The 22626-nt window shown below is 55.6% G+C and overlaps 1 protein-coding gene across 1 annotated transcript in view; it reads left to right on the top strand.

Annotated features, from left to right (window-relative positions):
* Window positions 1-1274: 1274 nt before the first annotated feature.
* LOC119103667 (cotranscriptional regulator FAM172A homolog) overlaps window positions 1275-22626 on the top strand; it is a 46924-nt gene continuing 25572 nt past the window's right edge. Inside the window, exons 1-7 of the mRNA XM_037227285.1 lie at window positions 1275-1358; window positions 1585-1641; window positions 1871-1968; window positions 2886-3076; window positions 3778-3916; window positions 4640-4759; window positions 5922-6032. Coding sequence (XP_037083180.1) covers window positions 1346-1358; window positions 1585-1641; window positions 1871-1968; window positions 2886-3076; window positions 3778-3916; window positions 4640-4759; window positions 5922-6032 — 729 coding nt within the window. The 5' untranslated portion in view covers window positions 1275-1345. The remainder of the gene's footprint in view (window positions 1359-1584; window positions 1642-1870; window positions 1969-2885; window positions 3077-3777; window positions 3917-4639; window positions 4760-5921; window positions 6033-22626) is intronic.

Raw genomic sequence — 22626 nt, 5'->3', positions numbered from 1 at the left:
AATTCCTGCTGGGAGCCTGATGAGACTGGGACCTACAGGCTTAGTAGCCTTTTATAATTCTTGATTACCATAAAGTAAAGTGAGGTAAGGTAAGGTAAGAAACTCATGGTTTTGATATAAAATGAACCTTTCAATTAATCATATTATATTATCACATATGTCTGGCATGCTGCCCTCAGATAATCACACAAGCTGTAAAGTGAGGTGGATGGCACCCCATGCAGCACAGGAAATAGCTGATTCAGGTGTTCTTGATTTTCAGAACTAGTTGTTCAATTTTCTAGGCACCTCCAGCATGGTGATATGCTCTATCATACTGCAAACAGGTTAGCCCAGGATAATTAAGCCCATACTTATCAGGTGGCATTGCAATGGCTGAGCACAAATTCAGATTACATGATCCCAACAAATTTTGATTGATCCAGCTCTCATGTACCAAGTTTGGACAGTTGTCCACAGGTTAATTATAATTTGGGCCATGGTTGAAACATGAAGGCACATACCAAAAGGATGGTCAAAGACTTTATTATACAATGTTCACCATGTTGTGCACTATTATTCCTAGCAAAGGCTTCACACTTACAAAAGCTATCTGAAAACAGGGTGTGGCTTCCTTCTGAGTTGCAAGGAGCTCTTGCTCCCTCCTCCCAAGCCAATTTGTTTGATTTCCTGGTGACACCAACAATGACATGAAAGCTATAACCTTGGACGCGTGTCAGCACGCCCTCGCTATAGCAAGATCATGTCATGGTCAGCATTTACGCCTTACTTTACAAAGATGCAATGGACATGATTCATATCATATATATTATATACAAATCTATACACATGTCAGTCTCATACACATAAACAAATAGCCTCATATACAAATCCATGCCATGCACTAATATAAATAAACGTTATTTTCACTCACATCTACCACCCACCCAACACGTACCAACCTGTCACGCATAAACCCGCGGCGCGCGGCCAGGCGAGGCTGTCAGCTGATTTTGCGACGGTGGTGAAGATCGCCAAGAACTTTTAACTGATTGTACCATGACGTCACAAAACTGCAATATCCATGGCAACTTGGTGATAGCTCTGTCAGTATAACAGCTCTAGTGTCGAACTAGAGATACCATCGGAATAATACACACAAACATCTAGATTCGAAGGCTTGCAAAGTTGGCTGAAAGGCAAGGAACAACCGTGGAATTTACATACAAATATTTATGTTCATATCTCTTGCTGACATTTGCGGCTCCCGTTTGTTGTGGCCCAATCAGCTGATACCCGCACCGCGGACTCGGTTGAGCGATACGAATTGTGTGCTTGACTGCTAGGAGCGAAAGCATATTATTGGATGGCGAGGAGAGGTAAGTGAACGTGATGCATGTGTTCACTTTTGCTTGGTGTACTCTTTCGTACCAACACTGTGAGCTGGGCATCATACTCAATGAATTTCAACCGTGTTAAGGAGTGTGGTGCCTACCCCGGAATGTCACTTTTGGTACCTATTGGTTGTATGAAGTGCGAGGTGTACGTGGGGAACTTCAATGTTCCTTGCAACCTGCCGGAGTTTAACACACACAGATATTACAGGCATGGGAAATTCACCATTCCCCACCAAGCTGGAGGACTTTGGATATGAGTTCAGAGGTGAGCTAAGCCCTTTTTGCAAGTTATCTTACATTGTTGTATCACTTGAACTGAGCATTGTGGTTGTCTGAGAAAAATGTGATGAATAAATGTTCTTGGGCCAAATTGTGTGAACATTGTTTTTACATTAATCATTGATTCTTTTTTCTTATGAAGGTGCCAATTCTGCAGTTAATTGATAATGCATGGCTGGGTCTCATTGTACTTACCTTTATTGTAATATTTCCAGATGGATCCTTAAAGGACATTAAAACAGGTGGTCCATTTGAATTCAACATCTCAAAAGATCCTGAGTACAACCAAGCCAGATATGAGGCTCTTGGAGAGGTATGATTATCTCACACAATGCCACTTTTCTTCAGTGGGTGCGTGGTGTATGGTGAAAATCTTACATTTGGTTGATGCACCAATACTAAGCCATACTGTGGCTTGCCACTTTTTCAAGAACCACAGTTTGGTCAGCATTTGGTTCTTGGGCTAGCTTCACAGGCTGAAAATTAAGATAGTAAAATAGTTGTTTGTTATGGGTTTTCCTTCGCCCTTTGCACCATACAATTGCTAACAATATCAGCATAATATTCAATGGATTTAATCAGCATGCTTTTGCAGTACTTGAATCCTTACCAATTTTTGCCGCCTTTGTTTTCTGTCACATACCTGAAATGAGCAAAAGCAAACTGGCAGAAACTGTTTTCAGCTGGCTCCTGCCAACTCTGGCTATAATGCATAGCAAATACCATTGTAAGGATGTGGATATTGCTAGCATCATGTTTGTAGTATCCTGTGTCTGTTGTGGACTAATTCAGTTGCAGCAGACTGTTAGTGATGACCCTATACCTCATATACCTTCCTTTTTAACATTTAATCCAAACCATTTCATTGCATTGATTCCTAGGATCACACTTAACACTAAGCAATGCTTGTTGTATAAATGCTGACCACTACCATCTGATTGTGCAATTCTAGACAAATGGCAGAATGTGGTTACAAAAGTGAAATGTATGGAAGTGCTTGGCATGGTCCATCCTGCCCTTCAATATCAACTGACCTGTAGTGGGATGGCTGCCACTAGCCACAGGCCATGGCTGTCAAGAGCGAATAGGGAGCACCTAAATCACTCAAACCCATAGCCACCCTGCCATGTTGGAAGCCAGACACTGACAAACCGAGCTACCATGATGGACAATGAGTACAGCACACCTGATGACTTGATGACCCACCATTGTGCCCCACCCCCTGTTCAGGCTATCACAGCTGAGGTGTACCGTCTGCTGGAGACAGAGGTCGGCCTCCAGCGGCTCCAGGTACCGGAGCGGGCCGATCCGGACAAGCCAACATCCTGTGTGTTCGCCAGCCCCGGCTACGCGGACGCCGCGCGTCTGCTGCTGCTCGTCCACGGCTCTGGCGTAGTGCGCGCTGGACAATGGACGCGAAGGTGGGGCCCCTCCCACCCAGTCCTGTCAACACCCTCTGTGAGTGAGCATGTGGCAGAATGTGATCCCAGGATGGCTAACTTGGTCTAAAAGCAGCAGAGGTGCAGTGAAACTCATTCGTCTTTCTTCTTTTACGTGCATAACTGCCCTGCATGGACAGGAGAACATGTCACACATTTTGATGGGCTATAGAAGGGCTGATTTAGTGTTTTTGTTTTTGGCCCTATATGGGCTTTACATTAAGTCACAATTGGTAAGTGTGTTGTGAGAACTCCAAAATTCTCGTAAACATCATTTATTAGTTATGTATAAATCAGGTATTAGTATAAATGAGGTCGTGAAGCTCATTTGAAATGGGTTGGTAATTCATTCCGAGTCTTTTCACCGTTGTTCCCTTAAGTTATCTCAACATGAAGCACCCATGAAAGGCGTGCAAAGCTCCAGCAAACAGCGTATGTTCCATGCATGCACGGTTTGAACGCGTGATACCGGTGGAATACAGCTGCTTTGTATTGCCGTGATATCTCGTTTACGATTTTAAATGTTTATTCCCAGTCGTGTTCGCCAGTGGGCCAGCGCAGTGCTCACCGCCGTGAGGAGATGAGGACATGTTACCCACGTCACGCGTGACGGCCGTTCCTGCTAGCGATCGTCCGTGCCTAGCTGACTCAGCTCAGCTGCAACACATCGAACTCGTTCTCAGGCTGATCATCAACAACGGACTTCAGGAGGGCACGCAGCTGCCGTACATCAAGCGTGCTCTGGCCGCTGGGTACGGCGTGCTCGTGCTGAACACGAACGACAACCATCGCGTCCAGAACAAGCAGAAGCAGCTCATCCCGGTGGGTGCCGCGCGGGCACCATCGGCGGTCCCGAGACAACTAACAATTATAATGCGAGCTAAGAAATCAGACTGATTTCCGGCTTTAGCGACTTTCCACTTGAGTGCCGACGCGCAGAGAAAGGCGAGGAGTGTTGTGTGCTGGGCATGGGCACGTTTCAACAGGTGGGGGTAGGCATCGCGTAGGTTCGGCATATTTTAGGAACCTTTTTGCGGCGGCTTGCCCCGCAACCAGGGTTGACGGGAAGGGGGGGGGGGGGTTGACCTTGTCCGCCCTTATTCCACGAAACATTTTGAGGCTCCCCAGACAGGGCAAAAGTTTTCCAGAGTAAGGAAACAGCCCTCCGACAGGTGCAAAAAAATTATGTGGGGTTGGGCGAATCAGCATTGTCAAGCAACTGTCCCATGATTTGTTCGTGAAATGTCCTCGCGAATGTCTTGATTTAGTTAATGGAAAGAATGCTATTTTTTCGTAAACAACTTTGGTTTCATCTCAGTTCCCACCGTATGTTTTTGTCCGGTTGACTCGTGCTTCACGCTCGCCATCTCCGCCGTATCGTCCAATCTCACCCAACCCGTATCCAATCCACTCCATCTCATCCGTATCGCCCAATCTCTGTCACATAGTCCTGTGGCGTCCAGCTGCCGAGGCGGCTTCCGCGGCTGGTGACGCCGTCCAGCACCGGTGGCCCATCCTTCTGACCACTGACGGACGCGTCGGCAGGGGAGTGGCCGGCCAGAGGAGCACGCGCTGACCGTGTGGGACACGTACGTCCGGCCGGCGGCCGCTCGCGACCTGGCCATCGTGGCCCACAGCTACGGCGGCGTCGTCACCGTGCACCTGGTGGGTAGGCGTGCGGCGGTCCCGATGGAGGTCGACGGTGGCCTCCCCACTCCCCACTGAGTGTGTGTGTGTGTGTGCAGATGTGCGTTGGAAGACGGCTGGGGCTGGCCAGGTGGGGCAGCTCCACCACTTGGCTCGGCTATTGTGGCTGCCTCGGCCATGGTAGGTGGTATTGGTTGTCCGTGTGCCGAGTGGACTGGTGGGCACCTCGGTGCTATTGTGGCTGCCTCGGCCATGGTAGGTGGTATTGGTTGTCCGTGTGCCGAGTGGACTGGTGGGCACCTCGGTGCGACCGTGGCTGCCTCAGCCATGGTATGTGGTATTCGTTGTCCGTGTGCTGAGTGGACTGGTGGGCACCTCGGTGCTGGGCTGACTAACGTTTGGTTTAGTCAGTTGGACCAGTCGGACCCAGTTAAGCAGCACTCAGGGTAGTCCCTTGGTGGATGTTATAGCTTTTGCTCATGTTACCAGAAACAAACGATATGCGGTTTTGCTCTTATCTGCAAGGGAAAACGTCGCGGCTGGCTGACTCCAGTGCTGCCATCTAGATCCATTTCAGCGTTTTGTTCCGGTAAAATGTCCATGGTTTGGACATGTTGAGAACCCCGGCGAGTCGTTGGTTGCGTGTATGTTGTACGTTGATGCAGGATGGTTCTCCCCAAGGCCTTCGCCTCGGTCTGCCTCATCTGTGCGCCCCGGCGTGGCTGTCGCGCCGCTAGAGGCACGCTCGTGCGGCTCTGGCCAGCCGCGAGTGATCCGTGCTCCCATCGTGCAGGCTGGCTTTCCGTCACGAGTGGCCCTCACTGACCCTGACCCTTGCCCGGACCCTCGCTGATCCTGACCCCGACCCTGATCCTGACCCGGACCCTTGCCCGGACCCTCACGGACCGTGACCCTGACACTTGCCCGGACCCTCACGGACCCTAACCCTGACCCTGACCCGGACCCTTGCCCGGACCCTCACGGACCCTGACCCTGACCCTTGCCCGGATCCTCACGGGCCCTGACCCTGACCCTGACCCTTGCCCGGATCCTCACGGGCCCTGACCCTGACCCTGACCCTTGCCCGGATCCTCACTGACCTGGTCAGCAGTGACCAGGACCGGCCAACGTCCGGAGACAACCCTCGAGTCCTTCTGACCAGCCATTCCTGCTGTACCAGGTGACGAAGAGGTGGGAGGAGGCGCGGCAGCGGGTGGCAGCTGTGGCCCTCACAGACTCCGTGCACAGCATGGCAGCGGCCAGCCAAGACATCCGCCAGTGGTTCTCAAAGGCAAGTCGCTCGGTGTGCTGTCCGCAGACAGTGCAGTGGTAGTTGATTTTGTGAAAGCAGAACGGTCCGCGGCAAAAGAAGCCGGCCTGCGAGCCCGGCCACCCGAGCAGGCGGCTCAGGGGCTCGACGTGTGGCCACCGAGCACACGGCCGTAGCCGACAGACTGCTAGCAGCTGACGCGGCGAGAGTGATGGGATAGTTACGAGCTTGCCTGAAATCGAGCACCGTAGGACGTAGCGCTCAGTGTGCTCTGGCATAGGCTCGAGTAAGCGATCGATCACCACAATACAGAGCTTCACGCGTCCCGTAGTCATAACATGAACAGAGGTGCTTCCTCTCCATGGATATGGGAAATGTGCAATCGGTGGTGAAACACTATCCTTCGTGAAATGTCGCGTTTCGCAATAAGTTGGATTATGCATCACCGATCCCCAAAAGTCTATGTCCGTTTGCCGTGGCCGCCGTCGGCAATAGCCAAACGTATCGTCTACAGATGTCGCTAGTGACAGGGCTTCGGGTAGGCGTCTCGCCGTGGTAGCTGCAAATCCGTCGCTGCATTATCCAGGGGCGTTGCTGCGTGTATTGTGGCACCTCGCTGTCGTGGTTATGTTCCTTCATCAAAACCTTATGTGACGTGTTGAGTACAGAATAGCAATTCGTGAGCGCTTACATATAAAACGTGCCTAAAGTTGCGTCATTGATCTTCCTGATTTCGAATTTTTGCCAGGAAAGTTTGAGGTGGATTCGAAGTCTGACATTAACGGTGGACGATGCGCATTACTATTGCATGGAAAACGTTTCTTTCTCCCAGGCGTTCTTCGGGGTTTGTTTGTAACCCTGAGTGGATTGGTACACTTTGAAATGGTTTGATTGTTTTGAGCACCGTTGGAAATGTGTAGCGATCTTACCTTCTAGCGCTCGAGATCACACGCGACGCAAGCAATATACAATAGTTTGGGTTCTAAACCCCTATAAGTGAAAAACAATTCGAAGTGAATCATGCATTCTATACATGCGAATGGATTTCAGCTGTGCTACCAGCATCCTGTTATGCACATTGGTGGCCAAGCCTCGTTAAAACATGTCTGGAACAATTTTTGATGTCTGCATATGACCTACGTGGCTGCCTTCTACGTGGCTGCCTGCCGTTGTGAGCGCTGTGAACACTGCGCCATCTGGCGACCAAACATGGCGGCGGGGGACTGCGCGGCCGTCGCCACAGGCTTCGGTGGCCAACTGGCCAGAAATACGAGTGTTCTGCTCACCCGCCACGCAACTGTAAGCGTGATAAGGACGCGCCGTGTGTGCCATACCGAACGGCACGGCACGACCTACGCTGCGGTGAACTTCGAACTTTGCGAGATGAAATCATATGCGCACTTGTGTTGAGTTCTTAGTCCATCTGTTCGTAGCACGTCGATGACATCAAGGGTCGAAGCGCCAGACAGGAGGTGCTGAGTGGAGTCGGTGGTTGTTCACACTGCTCCAGCTGGCGGCGCAGATGGCGGCCGTGGCCTCTCAGTTTTTAAACCTCGTTCATTCGGCAGCACTATGAGTAAATGGTCTTGCTGCTGCGTGGTCCGTAGAATAGCGTGAGGACTTCTAGTCGTCAAGCTCTGGCGAAGCTATGCCTGGCCTCTGTAATGGAATCCTCTAGGGGCCTTTAGGCATTATTGTGCCTTCTTGTTAGCGGACATAAGCAGTTTTGGCCACGGTACGTGCCGCGTGCTGGTCGGAAAACACTTGTCTCTGCAGTTACACTGTATGCAGATATTGGGACCGAGAGCACCTGAATTTATCAAATAATCTATCCGAAATATGTGCGCATCGATATGAATCGTGCATAGCTGTATTTCTAAGTAATGACTCTAAATTGAGTGAAATACTGTGTCATCTCGTCGGCAATGAGGTGTGGACTGGCATTTTATCTATTTGTTACCGTCAAACTATGTGACTCACTAACTTGGGTCATAACGCCCAACGTGGAACGTCCAGCGTCCAAACTATGTCACTAACCGACTCGGGTCATAAGGCTTTCCGATGGCTCCCGATTTCGTAGCGTTGTGGGCGCGACTTTCCAGAGCGTCCTGGCCCGCTCGCGAAACAGCTTAAAAGCATGGCTGCACGCGGGGTCAGGCGTCTGCGAGGCGTGCATCCGTCCAGTCTGCGTCCCTAACGCGTTCGCTCCGTGGTGGTCATTCAGGAACCTCACACTATTTTCCAGGACAGTTGCCCGGGTTCTCTAGCATTTGTTAGGAGAGGAGTTCACGCCCTCCCTGATGTCAGCATTCCGCAGCCGTGTGTCGCCGCTTACGTCCCCGCTTGGGACCGGCGCCGCGCCTGTGCGGCCGTCACCGGCTGGTGGTGCTGTGGCGGCCGGCCCAGCGCCAGCCGCCACAGTCCTGACCGGAGGCCGGCGCTCGCTGCCCGCTACCGTCCGCCGCCGCCGCCGCCGCCACCAGCGGGCAGCCGGACCGCCGCCGGCCCCCTGCCCCGTGCTGCCCCGTGCCAGATGGCGTTCCGTTGGCGCCGTCCACTGGCCGGAATAGGGCCAAGGAGAGGGCAGACTGCCCTGCCGCCCTGGCGCGGCCCGGTCCGGCCCGCGTGTGTTGGATGCGGAGGTGTGTCGTAACTGGACCGGGCCCCGGGCGACAGAGGGGCGCCGCACGCCGCAGGCGGCGGCCCCGGCGGCGCCCTCTGCAGTGGGCCACAGGTGCAGCCGGCCGCGCCGCGCCCCGTCTCGTCTCCAGCATGAGGGGTGGCTCGGGCTGGGCGCGGAGCCGGCTGCTTGGTCCACCTGCTCGGCGGCCGTATCTGGCGCAGATCGAGCTGGGAGGCACGTAATGACCGCCGCAATGGCACCTGTCGGCCTGGTCAAACAGCGCTGGTGACAAATTGGCGGCATCGTGACAAGTTCACAGCTGCTCTGAACGCGGGCCAGGTGACACTGATGTCGTGATTAAAGCGCGGCAGCTGATGCCGGATTGCACCTCCGGGCTTCCGTACGGAATCAAATATAGATGGATACGTGCCATGCCACGCACTGCTGCGCCATCACCAACACAGCACCAAAACACACGTGTCTGGCTCTGCTTACGCGGATAGCATACCCGTTTGTGCAGGAGCACTTTAAGCGATTTGAATATTCCTAACGTGAATTTTGTCATGAGTGCTGTACTACTAAGTATGACTTGGTGTTAACAGAGGAGTTCATTTGAGTGCGCATTTCCTCTATATTTAGTTGTTCTAATAAGCCGCCAGGCGTTAGGCCCCTCCCCTTCCCCCGTCTTAAGTACCCTGAGAACATAGCGTAGGTGCTGGGTCGCCGTCTGCCTGGTCATAGCGAGCTGCCTTGTTTGGCAGCGGCGTTAGTGCGTTGTTTTTAGGCCATGAAGGTCCCGGCTCACGCCGGATTAGTGTTTCTATAAGAGCTCCGTGCTCGGTTTGGTTTCAGAACTTTTCGGATGAGTATTTTCGAGTGTTTAAAATGCTTACACAATTTGCAAATTCGCGTTGAGGTCAGTTTATTATTGACAGAACCGGACATCATCAGTATGTGCTCAGAACACACGAGACCACTATTCAGTATGCTCAAAATTAACAAGGAACACGCTTGGTGGTATGAATTCGAGGTGGCTACGTTGCGTGGTTCCGCACACACTTACATGTAAAGATGCAATTGGCCCACGCTTGGGGCAAAATTGGCATCTGACCAGCCTGGTGGGCTCACTAAGTGGTCTGACAATAGAAACCCAGTGAACATGCGCCGTGTCTCGCTGGGGTCAATCCATTGGTATTTTCTGCGAATATTCATCATTCTTTATTTGGAATTGGCAGGAGTGGGCTCCAATCGCCCGTCCCCCCTCCCGTTCCACTTTTGTGACGAAAATGGTATATCCAGGCAATGGCTTGAGACGGCACCAGGGGAAAAAAACAGCATTCAAAGTGCTAACTTAAACGGCGGGGTATGTCTTGCATAAGTGGCTCCATTTAGCATTGCGTCGCACTATTCGGTCTGCACTGTGATGAATTGGATCTAAGGCAGCTTAAACCCACCGTGGACAAGACAGGCATTTCGCTGAATTGTTTTAGGAGCGTAATGCCTGAGTGGCTGGCGCGTCGCACTCCAACGCGGGAGCCCTGGTTCGAATCCAGGTTGCGCCATGTCCCCTGGACGCTAATATAGGCAGTATGGTCGCTAGCGTTTCGTAAAAGCGGCGTGACGACGTGCATCGCGGTCCTGAAAAAAAACGTGAAAGATTGTCTTGTCTTGCTCGCCAGTGTTCAAAATTCCTTGCATCCATTTTCATTTACTTCGTTTCTCCCGTGATAGGACACAAGGCTCACCAAGTTCTGTTGTTCGGTTATTTCAGTTTCTCACGTAACTAACTAGGGTGAAAACTTACTCCTGCCAGAAGTTTTTTATGTTGTTTATATAGCGTTCATTATTTTCGAATATCTATATGCAATACTATATATATATATATATATATATATATATATATAGCGAATGTTCAGATCCGGTTCGTGGTTTGGAAGTATCTGCTAACTGCCGATGAAGCCCGCGCGCGCTGGAAGGAGCCGCTGCTCCGGTGACCTGAAGCCAAGCATTCAGGCATCCTCGGAAACGCAGAACAGCTGACTTTCCGCCACGGACACCGGCCATGTGACACCGTTTGACACATTGTTAATAATTTCGTGCTGATGAGCTCGGTGCACGTGCGGGAAACTCTCCTCCGCTGGAATGTGACGTCCCACGATCACGGGCAAGGCTGCGGCCCAGCATCAGCCGGCCAGACATGTTTAAGCTTCAGACTCGTCTCGGACTTGAGTTGTATGGTTGTGTCGACAGCATGGCGCCTGTCTGTGGGTTTCGTTCTCACTGCAGTCTTACAGCAGCGTACCAAAATTGTCGTTCCTTTGATGCATATTCTGAACACTACGTCACATTAGCAACAACAAAGTCAAAACAAAGAACGTCGGACTGTGGTTGAATGTGGAATCTGTTGACTGTGGAATCAGGCCCATCGGGCTCAGCTGGGCAGCGTTTCCAAACACACCGAAGATTAATGACGCGGCGCTCAAGCCAGGCCAGTGCTGGCCGTTCTCACGATTGGCCTTCTAAGCTCCCGACACAAGGCTGGCCCTGGGCTGAAGCGTCCGCGCCGACGGCCGCACCAGGGCGTGACCTTGGCCGGCGGCCCGGCGCTGACCGACCCGTCCTCAGCCGACGCCTCGGGGCGTGGCCCGCTGACCGCCGCTGGCCCGGCGTCGCTGCCAGTGACGTCCCGCAGAGGGGCCGTCCGTGCCGGCGGCCGCACCAGGGCGTGACCTTGGCCGGCGGCCCGGTGCTGACCGACCCGCCCTCAGCCGACGCCTCGGGGCGTGGCCCGCTGACCGCCGCTGGCCCGGCGTCGCTGCCGGTGACGTCCCGCTGAGTGGGCCGCCCGCGCCGGGGCGTACTGACGCCGAGCCACTGGCGGAGGCACGCCGCATCCGCGCACCACTTAGTGGGGTGGAGCAGGGGCACTGGTGCTTGGATGGCACTGAGGTTCCACGTCTGCCGAAGAGACATCATTCGTAGCGGTCATGTAATCAGAACAGCATGTGTAGAAACTGGCAGCCCGACACCGACCCGGCCCGAACTGGCAGCCCTACGCTGACCCGGTCCGAACTGACAATTCGACACTGACCCGGTCCGAACCGGCAGCCCGACACTGACCCGGTCCGAACTGACAACCCGACACCGACCCGGCCCGAACTGGCAGCCCTACACTGACCCGGTCCGAACTGACAATTCGACACTGACCCGGTCCGAACCGGCAGCCCGACACTGACCCGGTCCGAACTGACAACCCGACTCTGACCCGGTCCGAACTAACAACTCGACACTGACCCGGTCCGAACTGACGACCAGGCACTCGGTCCGAACAGGCAGTCCGACGCTGACCGCATGGGAGGGGCCTCTGCTTAAGCCCTTCTGTTCCAGTTGGACTGCCCTGCCTCCCGCCTGTTGATGCTTTCTTTGAATGCCGCCTGTCGGCGCTTTCTTTGACTGCCGCCTGCTGGTGCTCTCTTTTCAATTGGTGCCAGACGGGTACAGAAACGTGTTTCGGCTGTTGGGCAAACCGTTCGAAAATCGCAAAATCGGCTTGATAGGTTTAGCTCTGTTCAAAATATTCCAGTGAGGCATTTTGGGGGCATGAATTCTTCAACTCCCATGTTCATTCATTATGCAGCCAGACACTCTTTGCGCGGCGATTGTGCCTTCGGGCTGCTGCTCACTCTTTGTGAGCTCGTCACCTTTGAGAGACGTTTCGCCATTCCCGACTGCGGCCCGACCGCTGACTAGATCATCCCTCCACAGATCTGCTGGGCCGTTATACAAAGCGCGGTGTGCCAACGGTGTGTTGACGTTTGTTGGTGGCGGCGGTGTGACCGCCGGCCGCTGGCCATGACGAACCTGTCCGTGAGTGTCCCGTCACGTCCCGTCACCTCTCGGTGACCCGGCCACCCCCGCTCCGCCCGGTGACGTAACGCTCGCGCCCCGGCCGGACGGCCGGTCGGACGGCCGGGCATTGCGTCACGGCCCCGGCCGCTGGCGGCGAGGACCGGCCGTGATGTATGCAGCGGACGGCGCCCGCCCCCGCCCGGCTCATGTGACGGCAGGCGGCCGTCTGCCGCCCTCCAGCTCCCAGCACCGTTTAATACGCTCGATGTGCCTGGCAATGGCAGACAGTGATTCATGTGAGGATCGGGCGACAGCGCGGTCGACGCACGGACAAGTCAGGGTGCTGGAGCGGTGGTCTGCCGGCGGGGACGGCGCCGCAGCCACCGCTGACCCCTGCCGGCAGCGGAGTCTTCGCCCCGCGCCGGGCTTGCTCTTAATCCTTCCAGCTACGGCGAGGCGTGTTCTACCGCATCCGGGCACAGGGAGTCTTCTGAAACACACCCAGTGCGGGGGAAGGGGGAGGGGGAAGTGAAGTCGGCTCGTGGCCCGGCCGTCGCCCGCTGTGGTGACCGGGACTGCGCCACAGCTACAGCTGGTGTTTACTGTGCCGTACCGGCGCGATGCCTGCCGCCGGCCGGCTGATGGGACCTGCTGTCGTCGGACCTCGGCTCATGCTCTGCCCCGAGGGCCGCCAACGCTGATGACCGTGCCGCTGTCGACGCGGCACGGTCATTGCCCGATGCAGGCCGCGGCGCGGGTCTGTCCCGTCTGCCGGCGGGTCGCCTCTGTCCCGTTTGTCAGTGGATCGACTCCGTCCCGTCTGTCAGTGGATCGGCTCTCTCCCGTTTGTCGGCGGATCGGCTCTGTCCCGTCTGTCAGCGGATCGGCTCTGCCCCGTCTGCCGGTGGATCGGCTCTGTCCCGTCTGTCAGCGGATCAGCTCGTCTCGCTTAGTCGGCTCTGTCCCGTCGTCATGGATCGCTTGTCCCGTCTGATCGGCTCTGTCCCGCTGTCTATCGCGCTCCCGTCTGTCAGCGGATCGGCTCTGTCCCGTCTGTCAGCGGATCGGCTCTGTCCCGTCTGTCAGCGGATCGGCTCTGCCCCGTCTGTCGGCGGATCGGGCTGGCACCAGCCCCGGGTCCGCAGCGTTGTGGGCAACAGGACGGCGATCTGCTCGGGCGCCTGGTCGCCGCGGCCTGCACCATGGCGGCTCCCTAGCAGTGGGTCTCGGCGGCGCCTCCCTTGCCATCTGTGAATACTTGCCGGGTATAGTATGAGCCGCCATCTGCGGCCCTGCACGAGACGGGCGGGAGTCCAGCCGCATGTCCCTGCCCGCCATCGCCACCGCCTCGGCTTGGCTGCAGGGTGAGTGGCTTTAATGAGGGGCACACGAGTAGTGTAGTGACCACGGCGATGTGAGCCATGGCCGCACGGCTATGAAACCAGCTCTGCCGGCTACGGGACAGCAGACGCCCGCCCTGGGTGTGATTGGAGGAGACCCGATACCACCGGGCAGCTCTGAAGCCCCGTCAGACTGAGCGCTGTCACCGGTGGCCCAGCCGCCCTCGTGACTGCGGAGGTGGGGGGAGGGACTCGTGTGCCGTCGCTGCGCTGGATGACCTGCTGTGTGGCCGTGACCTGCGACCTGCGACCCGGAGCCGGACGACCCCTCGGCCTGCCGCTGGACACCGCAGGTGACTCCGCGCCGAGTGCCGCCAGTCGGCCCCTCATTCGGGACGCGCCGCGCTTGCACAACGCCGTGGACACACGTTACTATCAGTTACCCGGGCCAGACAGTCGTTCAAAACACACAAAGTCCCGGCGCGGCTGATTGGCTCGTCGCGATTAGCATTTCTCGGCGGAATTATGCAGGTATGACCTCGTGCTGGGCGCGTGGAGAATGGCAACAGTAAGAGGCTCTGGTAGAGGTGATTAGCATGTCACGCTGCTGGTGCCGCGGGCACTGGCCCAGGGACGTATTCGGTCTGTTTCACGGAATATCAGCACTAAGAACCTGACATCTGGATGCAGGGATACCGACACCTGTTGCCCGGTGATGATCATGGGTGATTTGGGCAATTGGTGTCAACGTATGGCACAGTTGAGCCGCATTTGACCGTGCTCATAATGCGGCAGGCGAGTTAAAGGCATGGGGAACGCAGATCCACTTCGCAAAATGGCCGAGTTTTCCTATGGCTATGCAATTTAGCAATGTTTTCGAACGCCTCTGTGTTGCGATTGCCGCGGCCGAGTTCAGCACCAAATGCATCGCAGACTTTCGAGTGATACGCTGCCGAACTCCCGCTGACTGACTTGTCATTCACGCTGTTAACTCGTGAATCGTGCCCGGCCTGAGAGTGCATGGAATCACGTGCGTTTTTCTCACGGTGAGTGGCCTTTGACCGCGTGTTCACGTGGCTGAGCAAACCAGCCGCCGTCAAAACTGTGCGGTGGACCAGCACGCTCTGGTTACAAGCTTTGAACGGAGCTGATGGGTGAGGAGCTCTTGTTGGGTTTTTGGGGTTCATTATGTGTTGTGCTTATAACATGGCAATCTACCTGAGCTTCAACAATACCATATTTCGGTGACCGTTTTGTCCTCATTTTTGCCAATATTTGCCCGTAAGTTGTGAGTTACGTCGTAAGTTTTGGCTGCTGTTCAAGGCAACAACGCCGCCTAACTTACAAGGTTCTAACATGATCGCCGGAAGCAGGTACCTGTTCCTGGGTGCTGGGCTGAGGATTCTCGGTCTCATTTCGATGACTGTGATTTGGTACAGAGTGTGTGGAAAACTGAGCCTCCAGTTCGTCGAACAATTCAACTGAACGGTGAAATGTTTTGGAGAACGTGAGCACCGAGGAGAAGAATGCCACCCGTGGGACTCATCGTAAAAGCAGCTGCTGTGGTGGCGATACCACGTCCAGGCACTTGCTTTGCAAATATAATAGAAGAGCGACATGAGTGTGATGTGCAGCTGTCAGTGAGATACTTGCTCTCTGGCACGGACTGTGTGCGGTGAGCGCTGACTGCTGCTGCAGCTGGCCGGTCAGGGGTCAGCCAGCCGGCGCTGTACCTGCTCCCACCCCTGACCGCCGGGGTCAGACGCTTGACCCCTATTCTAGTTGATGGCGAGGCCTTGACTGTCGTGGAGATGGCCCACCAAGGCCGGCCCGGCACGGCCGCGCTATGCCAATGATGCGCGGCGCGCCACCTTTTGACAGTTTACAGAAGCTCATCGATCGTCGCTCAGTGCGGTGTGGCTAGTCATCAGCTGGGCATTTCATCATAGACCGATCATCAAAATGCGAGAGGAAATGACATTCACATATCACATTTTGACAGTGGCTTTTATTTGTGTAAATTGTGCTCTGAATTAATTTCTGATATTCTAGTTGGGTCCAATGTACGATTTTTTTAAAGATGAAGTCTACATGTTTTGGGGCCACCAATACAGTTAGGGATATATATATATATATATATATATATATATATATATATATATATATATATATGTATGTATGTATGTATGTATGTATATATGGCAGATCGTGTTTCTACAGAGTTAGTACAACTACACAGTTTTATGTATCATTTCAAAAATCGTTATGTGTGGATCAAGGGACATATTAAGGTTTTCGTTTTTAACAAAATTTACTTCCATGCCTCATGTTCTGAGGTACATGATGTGCTTTAGCCAGATAGCAGTGACATTTTTTGTGTTTTTTTTTGGGGGGGGGCGTTGAAATGGATATGAAGGCAGTGTCTGTTAAATGTAAAATTATGGTATTGTGAATGCCCAAAAATGTTATTTTACTGTTTTAACTTCAGAGCGTACAACGTACACTTAAATAGATACAACGTGTTTTGCTCTTTAAGGCGCGGATTTGCCGCGGAAGATATGCATAAAGCAAATTCGTTTCGGTAGGGAAATAATTTAGAGCTGTCTGCTGGCAATTTTTGAAGAGAACGAAGTATTGAACTTACGCTAGCACCAGCATACGCTAAGAATGCGTAGAGGGAAGTGGGCGTTCATGAACGGTCTTAATTCTAAGAGCGAACAATCTACTGATTCAAGGGACAAGAGGACGCTTCTATAGCAAAGAGACGAACGAGGCCGCACGTTTGTCACAGTCACAGTCAGCACGATGCCTTAGGCGATCTCAGACATCGTCCTGGTTCAGTCTGCGCTAGTTCAGCCCAACACATCTGGAGCTTGATGCGACCGTTATTCAGGAAGCTTTGAGGGCTTTGATTGGAGCTCTAACGCATTCGGCGAGTCCCGAGGAGTGTCAGAGACCTATAGATGTATCGTCGATGGCGCTGTTTGTGACTTTGTTTTTGCGGATTGCATAACGTGCAGCCGCCGGTCGTGCCCCTGAGCGGGAGAGGCTCTTTGGTTCTGTCCAAACCCGTGTGGAGAGTGACGCCGGTGGGGGGGGGACTTCAATGCTCGGTACAAACAGTAGCCGATCGGTGTAACATCGGGGCACGGGATCGAGCCGCCACTATGCTTCCCGTCGAACACCAGCAGGCGGCTTGCTAGCCTGACCAGGCATCATTTCGTGTCAAGTCTTCAGGGTCACAGTGTCAGTTGACTGAAAACGGTGAAAGCCGTGTGCCCCATGGGAAGATCATGGTTGTCATATATTCATGTATGACTGACTGGAACAACGGAAGGTGCTTTGTCGGAAAAATGGTTGCTCGGATCAACCTAAAAGATACGCAATTTAGCTCAAAGCACCCGATAGCTTCATGCACGAGCCGAAGTCTGAGACATGAGGGCGCTATGGCCGGACCGGTCTGTGGCCACCTGTCTCAGCTGCCGTCTCATCAGTCTGCTGGCCGTTTCTGACCCTGTCCCGCCCGTGCGTGCTTGCATGCATGACGAGCCGCCCCTCCACCCTCTGCCCTCAGACCCCCGTCCCTCCCCCTCTGCCTTCAGACCCCCTGCCTCTGTCTGGTGCTCTCCCCAGCCCGTGTCGTACCCCGAGCCCCCTCACTCTACCCGGTACTCTCCCCAACCTCTGCTTGGTGGCGCGTGCCCGGGCCTAGCGCCCCTCCGCGCCTGTCGGCCGGATTACCAGGGGCTAGCCGCCGGCGGCGGGCACATTGGCTGAGCTTACCACTAGAGGTGTCGAACCAGTGTCGGATCAGCGGCCCGGTTTGCCGGGCGGCCGCCCCGGCACGCTGCGCCCCGCCTGAGGGGGCAGCGCGGCCACCCGGCTGGCCGCTGCAGCGCGGCGGTCGGGGAGTGCGGGGATGAGCCGGGCGCCGCCGGTCGCTCACTGATCGGTCGACGCATGACAGGCCGTCGAGGCTGCCGGCCGGCCGGTGCGGCTGCCGAGACAGCGCAGGTCGTCTGAGAACAGACGCGGTGCTGCAGTACGTCGCTGAAGCGAATGGCAGGGAGCATCTGGCTGAATGGTAACGACTGCTGATGTGGTTGATGAATGATGCATCCGAGGCGCAGCAGCTGCCCACTGGGATGCGCCAAGCCCGCTCACCTTCTCCGGTCGTGGGAAGATTTCATTGGCATCTCCGGCGGACGCCTGGGGCGTGACTGTAATGGCGTATTTATGCAGCAGCCGGCAGTGCTGATCACTTCGCTGAATGGTTTGCAACGTGCCTGGCGTGGGTGATCTCCGGGGGTGTCCTCGTGCCCCGCTGTCGTCATCGGAATCCCGATCGGTTGAGAGATAGTCTTCTCGCTGGTCGTTCTCGGCATTGCTCACTGAACGGCAGCTGCCACCTTTCATCCCATCAACTGCACCCATGCCGCCGACCCTCCCCTCCCCATGCGGTCTAGAAACCGTCCAAGAAGTTTTACGACCAAAGCCACGCGTACAATTCTCGTATTGTCTGTCAAGCGCGGTAGAAACAATGGGAATGGGCTAATTGCCCTTTCCACGTAGTCTGATTGCTGCAGCAACGCCCTATTCAGCAATGTCCTGACTTCTCGGACGGCATTGCCCAATCTCTGTCATTAGCGCTCCGTCTCATGCATGGTTGAACTTGACGCTGTCTCCTTTGAAGGCTGTGCTTTGTTCCGCTATTGGCAACTCCTGGTCTTCTCTGTCGTCAGCGCTGCATGTCATACGCGCCGTGCTTCAGCTACGGTGTGCGCACGTGACTCCAGCGGGTATGTGCCCCCCCCCCTCTTTACTTAAGCTATGTCGTATATGTTTATATGCGTGCCTATATGCTGAGTTGAAAATTGCAGTTTGACACTTTTCACGCGTATGCGGTACGCTATCTTTGGTAGTCATTTTTTTTAGTTGTGCCCGGTCCCCATTGCAAAATAATGCATTCGCCCGTTACATTGTGTGGCCCTGTCTCCTTCGAGCAACAACTTATTTTTCTATTGGCGGCGTCTCTTTCGGTGGCGTCATCTCCTCCACTGCCAGCGCCCTGTCTCCCCTGCGGCCAGAGCCCATCTCTTCTGCCGACAGCGCCCAGTCTCCTCTGCTGCCAGCGCCCAGTCTCCTCTGCTGCCAGCGCCCATCTCCTCTGCCAGCGCCCCATCTCCGCCCTGTCTCCTCTGCTGCCAGCGCCCAGTCTCCTCTGCTGCCAGCGTCCATCACCTCTGCCAGCGCCCCATCTCCGCCCCGTCTCCTCCGCTGCCAGCGCCCAGTCTCCTCTGCTGCGAGCGCCCATCTCCTATGGCAGTGCCCCATCTCCGCCCCGTCTCCTCTGCTGCCAGCGCCCATCTCCCCTCCAGTGCCCCATCTCCGCCCTGTCTCCTCTGCTGTCACCGCCCAGTCTCCTCTGCTGCCAGCGTCCATCTCCTCTGCCAGTGCCCCATCTCCGCCCTGTCTCCTCTCCTGTCAGCGCCCCGTCTCCTCCGCTGATGCCCCCCCCCCCCCCCCCCCCATCTGCTCCGACTGGGCCGTGAGTCAGTCGGGCTGCTGGCTGCCAGCAGCCCTCGCCGGTCATTACGCGTCACCCTCGCTCTGTGCGCGGCCGACCGGCGGCCGCAAATCCGGCGCGCGCCCACCGCACCGACGCTCCCCTTTGTGGTGCGCTTTTTAACCCTTCATCTCCGCAATCCAATCAGGTCGCCGGCGGCCCCCCTGAATGTTTTATCGGGGGCCCGGCGGCCGCGAGACGAATCAATGCGCGCGGTCGACAGCGACAGCGGTGCCCCTGCGACGGCCGCCCGGCGGCACTGAGTCACGTCGGCGGCACACTGCCGCTGCCCTGCCCTGCCGGCGGCCCGGCAGCGGCACCGGCACGGGGCCATCCCCGGGGAGCGGCCTCTGGGACCGGCCGCGGCCGTCCCCGACCGCAGCCCTGTGATGCCCCGCTCGCCGGCCCAGCGCCGCTCACTGCACACACAGCGACGTCCGGCGCCGCGGGGGCGGCACCGGCGGCGGCGTGGCCCGCTGCCCTGCGGCGGTGGCCCGGCCACAGCGCCGACTGCGTGACCGGGAAGAGGCCGGTGCGAAGTGGGCGAGCGCTGTCCCCCGTCTCCGACCCCCTACGCGGCCACGGACGTGAAGGCCGTTGCGGCGGTCATGGCTCGTCAGTGGCAGCCTCAGGCTCTGGTAAACAATATAGCGATTACCTTGCGCACGTCAGTTCAAAGATTTCACCAGTGCACGGCTCGTATACTTCCTTTGCCGGGCTGTGTGCCATCCAGATATGTGCTGACTTTCCCGCTTGAGCCTTTGACCACTGGTCTACTTCTTGTTGTCGTACGGCTTCTTTTTTCAGTTACGGGGTGCATCTTTCTACAGTTTTACCGGCAGTCGTGCAAGACGTGGGCCCAGATAAGAAAAAATGGATCACGGGGTTACATCCCTGGCTGCTGGATATCGGATCTTCCCGGATCTAGAGTTCATTAGATTTGGTCGAAGGCTCTTCTAGGATCTATACGATTTATATAATGTTGCCAGAAGGTCCTACGGGATCGTGATGTGTGCATAGTGTTGCCAGGGTATGTTCTGGGACCTTGATCTTGTTATGATTTTGTGGAAAGATTGTAAGGGGTCCAGCATTTCTTAGAAATATTGCTCGGGACCTGCTGGTTTCATCGATTGGAAGGCGCACAGCTTATTAAAATGGACTAGGCCTGACAGAGGTCGTATGAGCTGTCCTATTTTCAAAATGTTTTCTCTCAAGCAGTGACATGCCCACAGCTTTGCGGCATGGGCCACTCATCGGCCACAGCAGTCTGCTCACCTCACAGCCTGTGTGGAATGATATATGTTAAATGATGCTTAACGGCTGAATGATCACATATGTCAGGAAATCAGCATCGTAATTTAGCTGATTATGAGTATGCTAGCCAATTGCCTTGGTGTTTGTGGCCACAGATTGTAATGAGCGCCTGATCGTCAATCAATCCAGTAATCGGTCACGTGACTACCGAACCCGGTACTTGATTTTCTCGGTGCTCGCTGGTTCTCTGCGTCATGCACGGGTGTGTTCATGAGGCAGTTGCTGGTGCATTGCGTTTCCCGGCGCGGTGACCTCTCGCTCAGTCCGATCGTTGCCTCGAGCGGTATGTCTAATTACCCTTTCCTTTGTGTCGGAGGGCGATCTGTGAAATATGACAGCCGCAAGACAGTCAAACGTGTTGTTTAAGACGCCGGCTGAAAGCAGGACGTTGCGCAATGATGTTTCCTCAAGAGCTTTCATCTCATAGGCGGTGATCACGTGACCGTGAAGGTCGGGCTCGCTAATCACGATGGCTTGATGCGAGGAAAATTGCACTGCCCAGGTCAACTGTATGCAGTGCTGCCGCGGTGACGTGCCGGCTGTTGACGGCACGCGGGACGTGTCGACTGTTAACGTGACGCGGGACTTGTCGACTGTTAACGTGACGCGGAACTTGTCGACTGTTAACGTGACGCGGGGCTTGTCGACTGTTAACGTGACGCGGGACGTGCCGACTGTTAACGTGACGCGGGACTTGTCGACTGTTAACGTGACGCGGAACTTGTCGACTGTTGACGTGACGCGGGACGTGTCGACTGTTAACGTGACGCGGAGCTTGTCGACTGTTAACGTGACGCGGGGCTTGTCGACTGTTAACGTGACGCGGGACGTGCCGACTGTTAACCAGACGCGGGACGTGCCGACTGTTGACGTGACGCGGGACGTGCCGACTGTTGACGTGACGCGGGACGTGCCGACTGTTAACGTGACGCGGGACGTGTCGACTGTTGACGTGACGCGGGACGTGCCGACTGTTTGCGTGACGCGGGACGTGTCGACTGTTAACGTGACGCGGGACGTGTCGACTGTTGACGTGACGCGGGACGTGCCGACTGTTTGCGTGACGCGGGACTTGTCGACTGTTAACGTGACGCGGGACGTGTCGACTGTTAACGTGACGCGGGACGTGTCGACTGTTGACGTGACGCGGGACGTGCCGACTGTTTGCGTGACGCGGGACTTGTCGACTGTTAACGTGACGCGGGACGTGCCGACTGTTGACGTGACGCGGGACTTGTCGGCTGTTAACGTAACGCGGGACGTGCCGACTGTTGATGTGACGCGGGACGTGCCGACTGTTGACGGCACGCGGTGACGTGCCCACTGTTGACGGCACGCGGGACTTGTCGACTGTTGACGGCTCGCGGTGACGTGCCGACTGTTGTGCGCAGTGCAGACTGCCGGCAGCACCCATCTGGCTCGAGCTGGAGCGCACGGGGTCCAGGGAGACGGCCGACGCCCGATCCGGGTCACGCATGCTATAAACGGCGTCCTTGCCGCTCAGAGCGGTCGGGGCCGCGCCACGCCTTTCACCATCCGGCGCCAGTTTTCGCCCACGCTTGCAAAGTTCTGTGATGTTCCATTCGTTTACCGTCCCAGTGCCGAGACGTCATTCACGATGTTGAATGTCCCCCATTATTAAATACTTCCTTCATAGCAATTCATCGTCCGTGGCCAGGGCATCTTCAGAGGTCATAGCTCGGTGTTGGCTTCCTCAGCCAGTTGGCGCGGGCCCGCGGTATCAGCAGACTCCGCGCGGCCTGCGACGCCGCCGGGGTGTTGCGACGCACGCCTCTCCACGCCACGTGGCGTATGCCCGGCGCCATCAGCATGCAGTTATGTAAATGCTGATTCGATGTAACGTGATGTGCTGTGGCGGCCAGCCGGCCGGGCGCCCGGTGAGGAGAGCCGCCGGCCGGGCGC

Source organism: Pollicipes pollicipes, unplaced genomic scaffold, assembly GCF_011947565.3.
Source record: "Pollicipes pollicipes isolate AB1234 unplaced genomic scaffold, Ppol_2.1 Scaffold_5724;HRSCAF=6776_pilon_pilon_pilon, whole genome shotgun sequence".
In the NCBI taxonomy this organism is placed as follows: domain Eukaryota; kingdom Metazoa; phylum Arthropoda; class Thecostraca; order Pollicipedomorpha; family Pollicipedidae; genus Pollicipes; species Pollicipes pollicipes.
The sequence above is the reverse complement of the archived record's forward strand: the minus strand, read 5'-3'. Positions and strand labels throughout refer to the sequence as shown.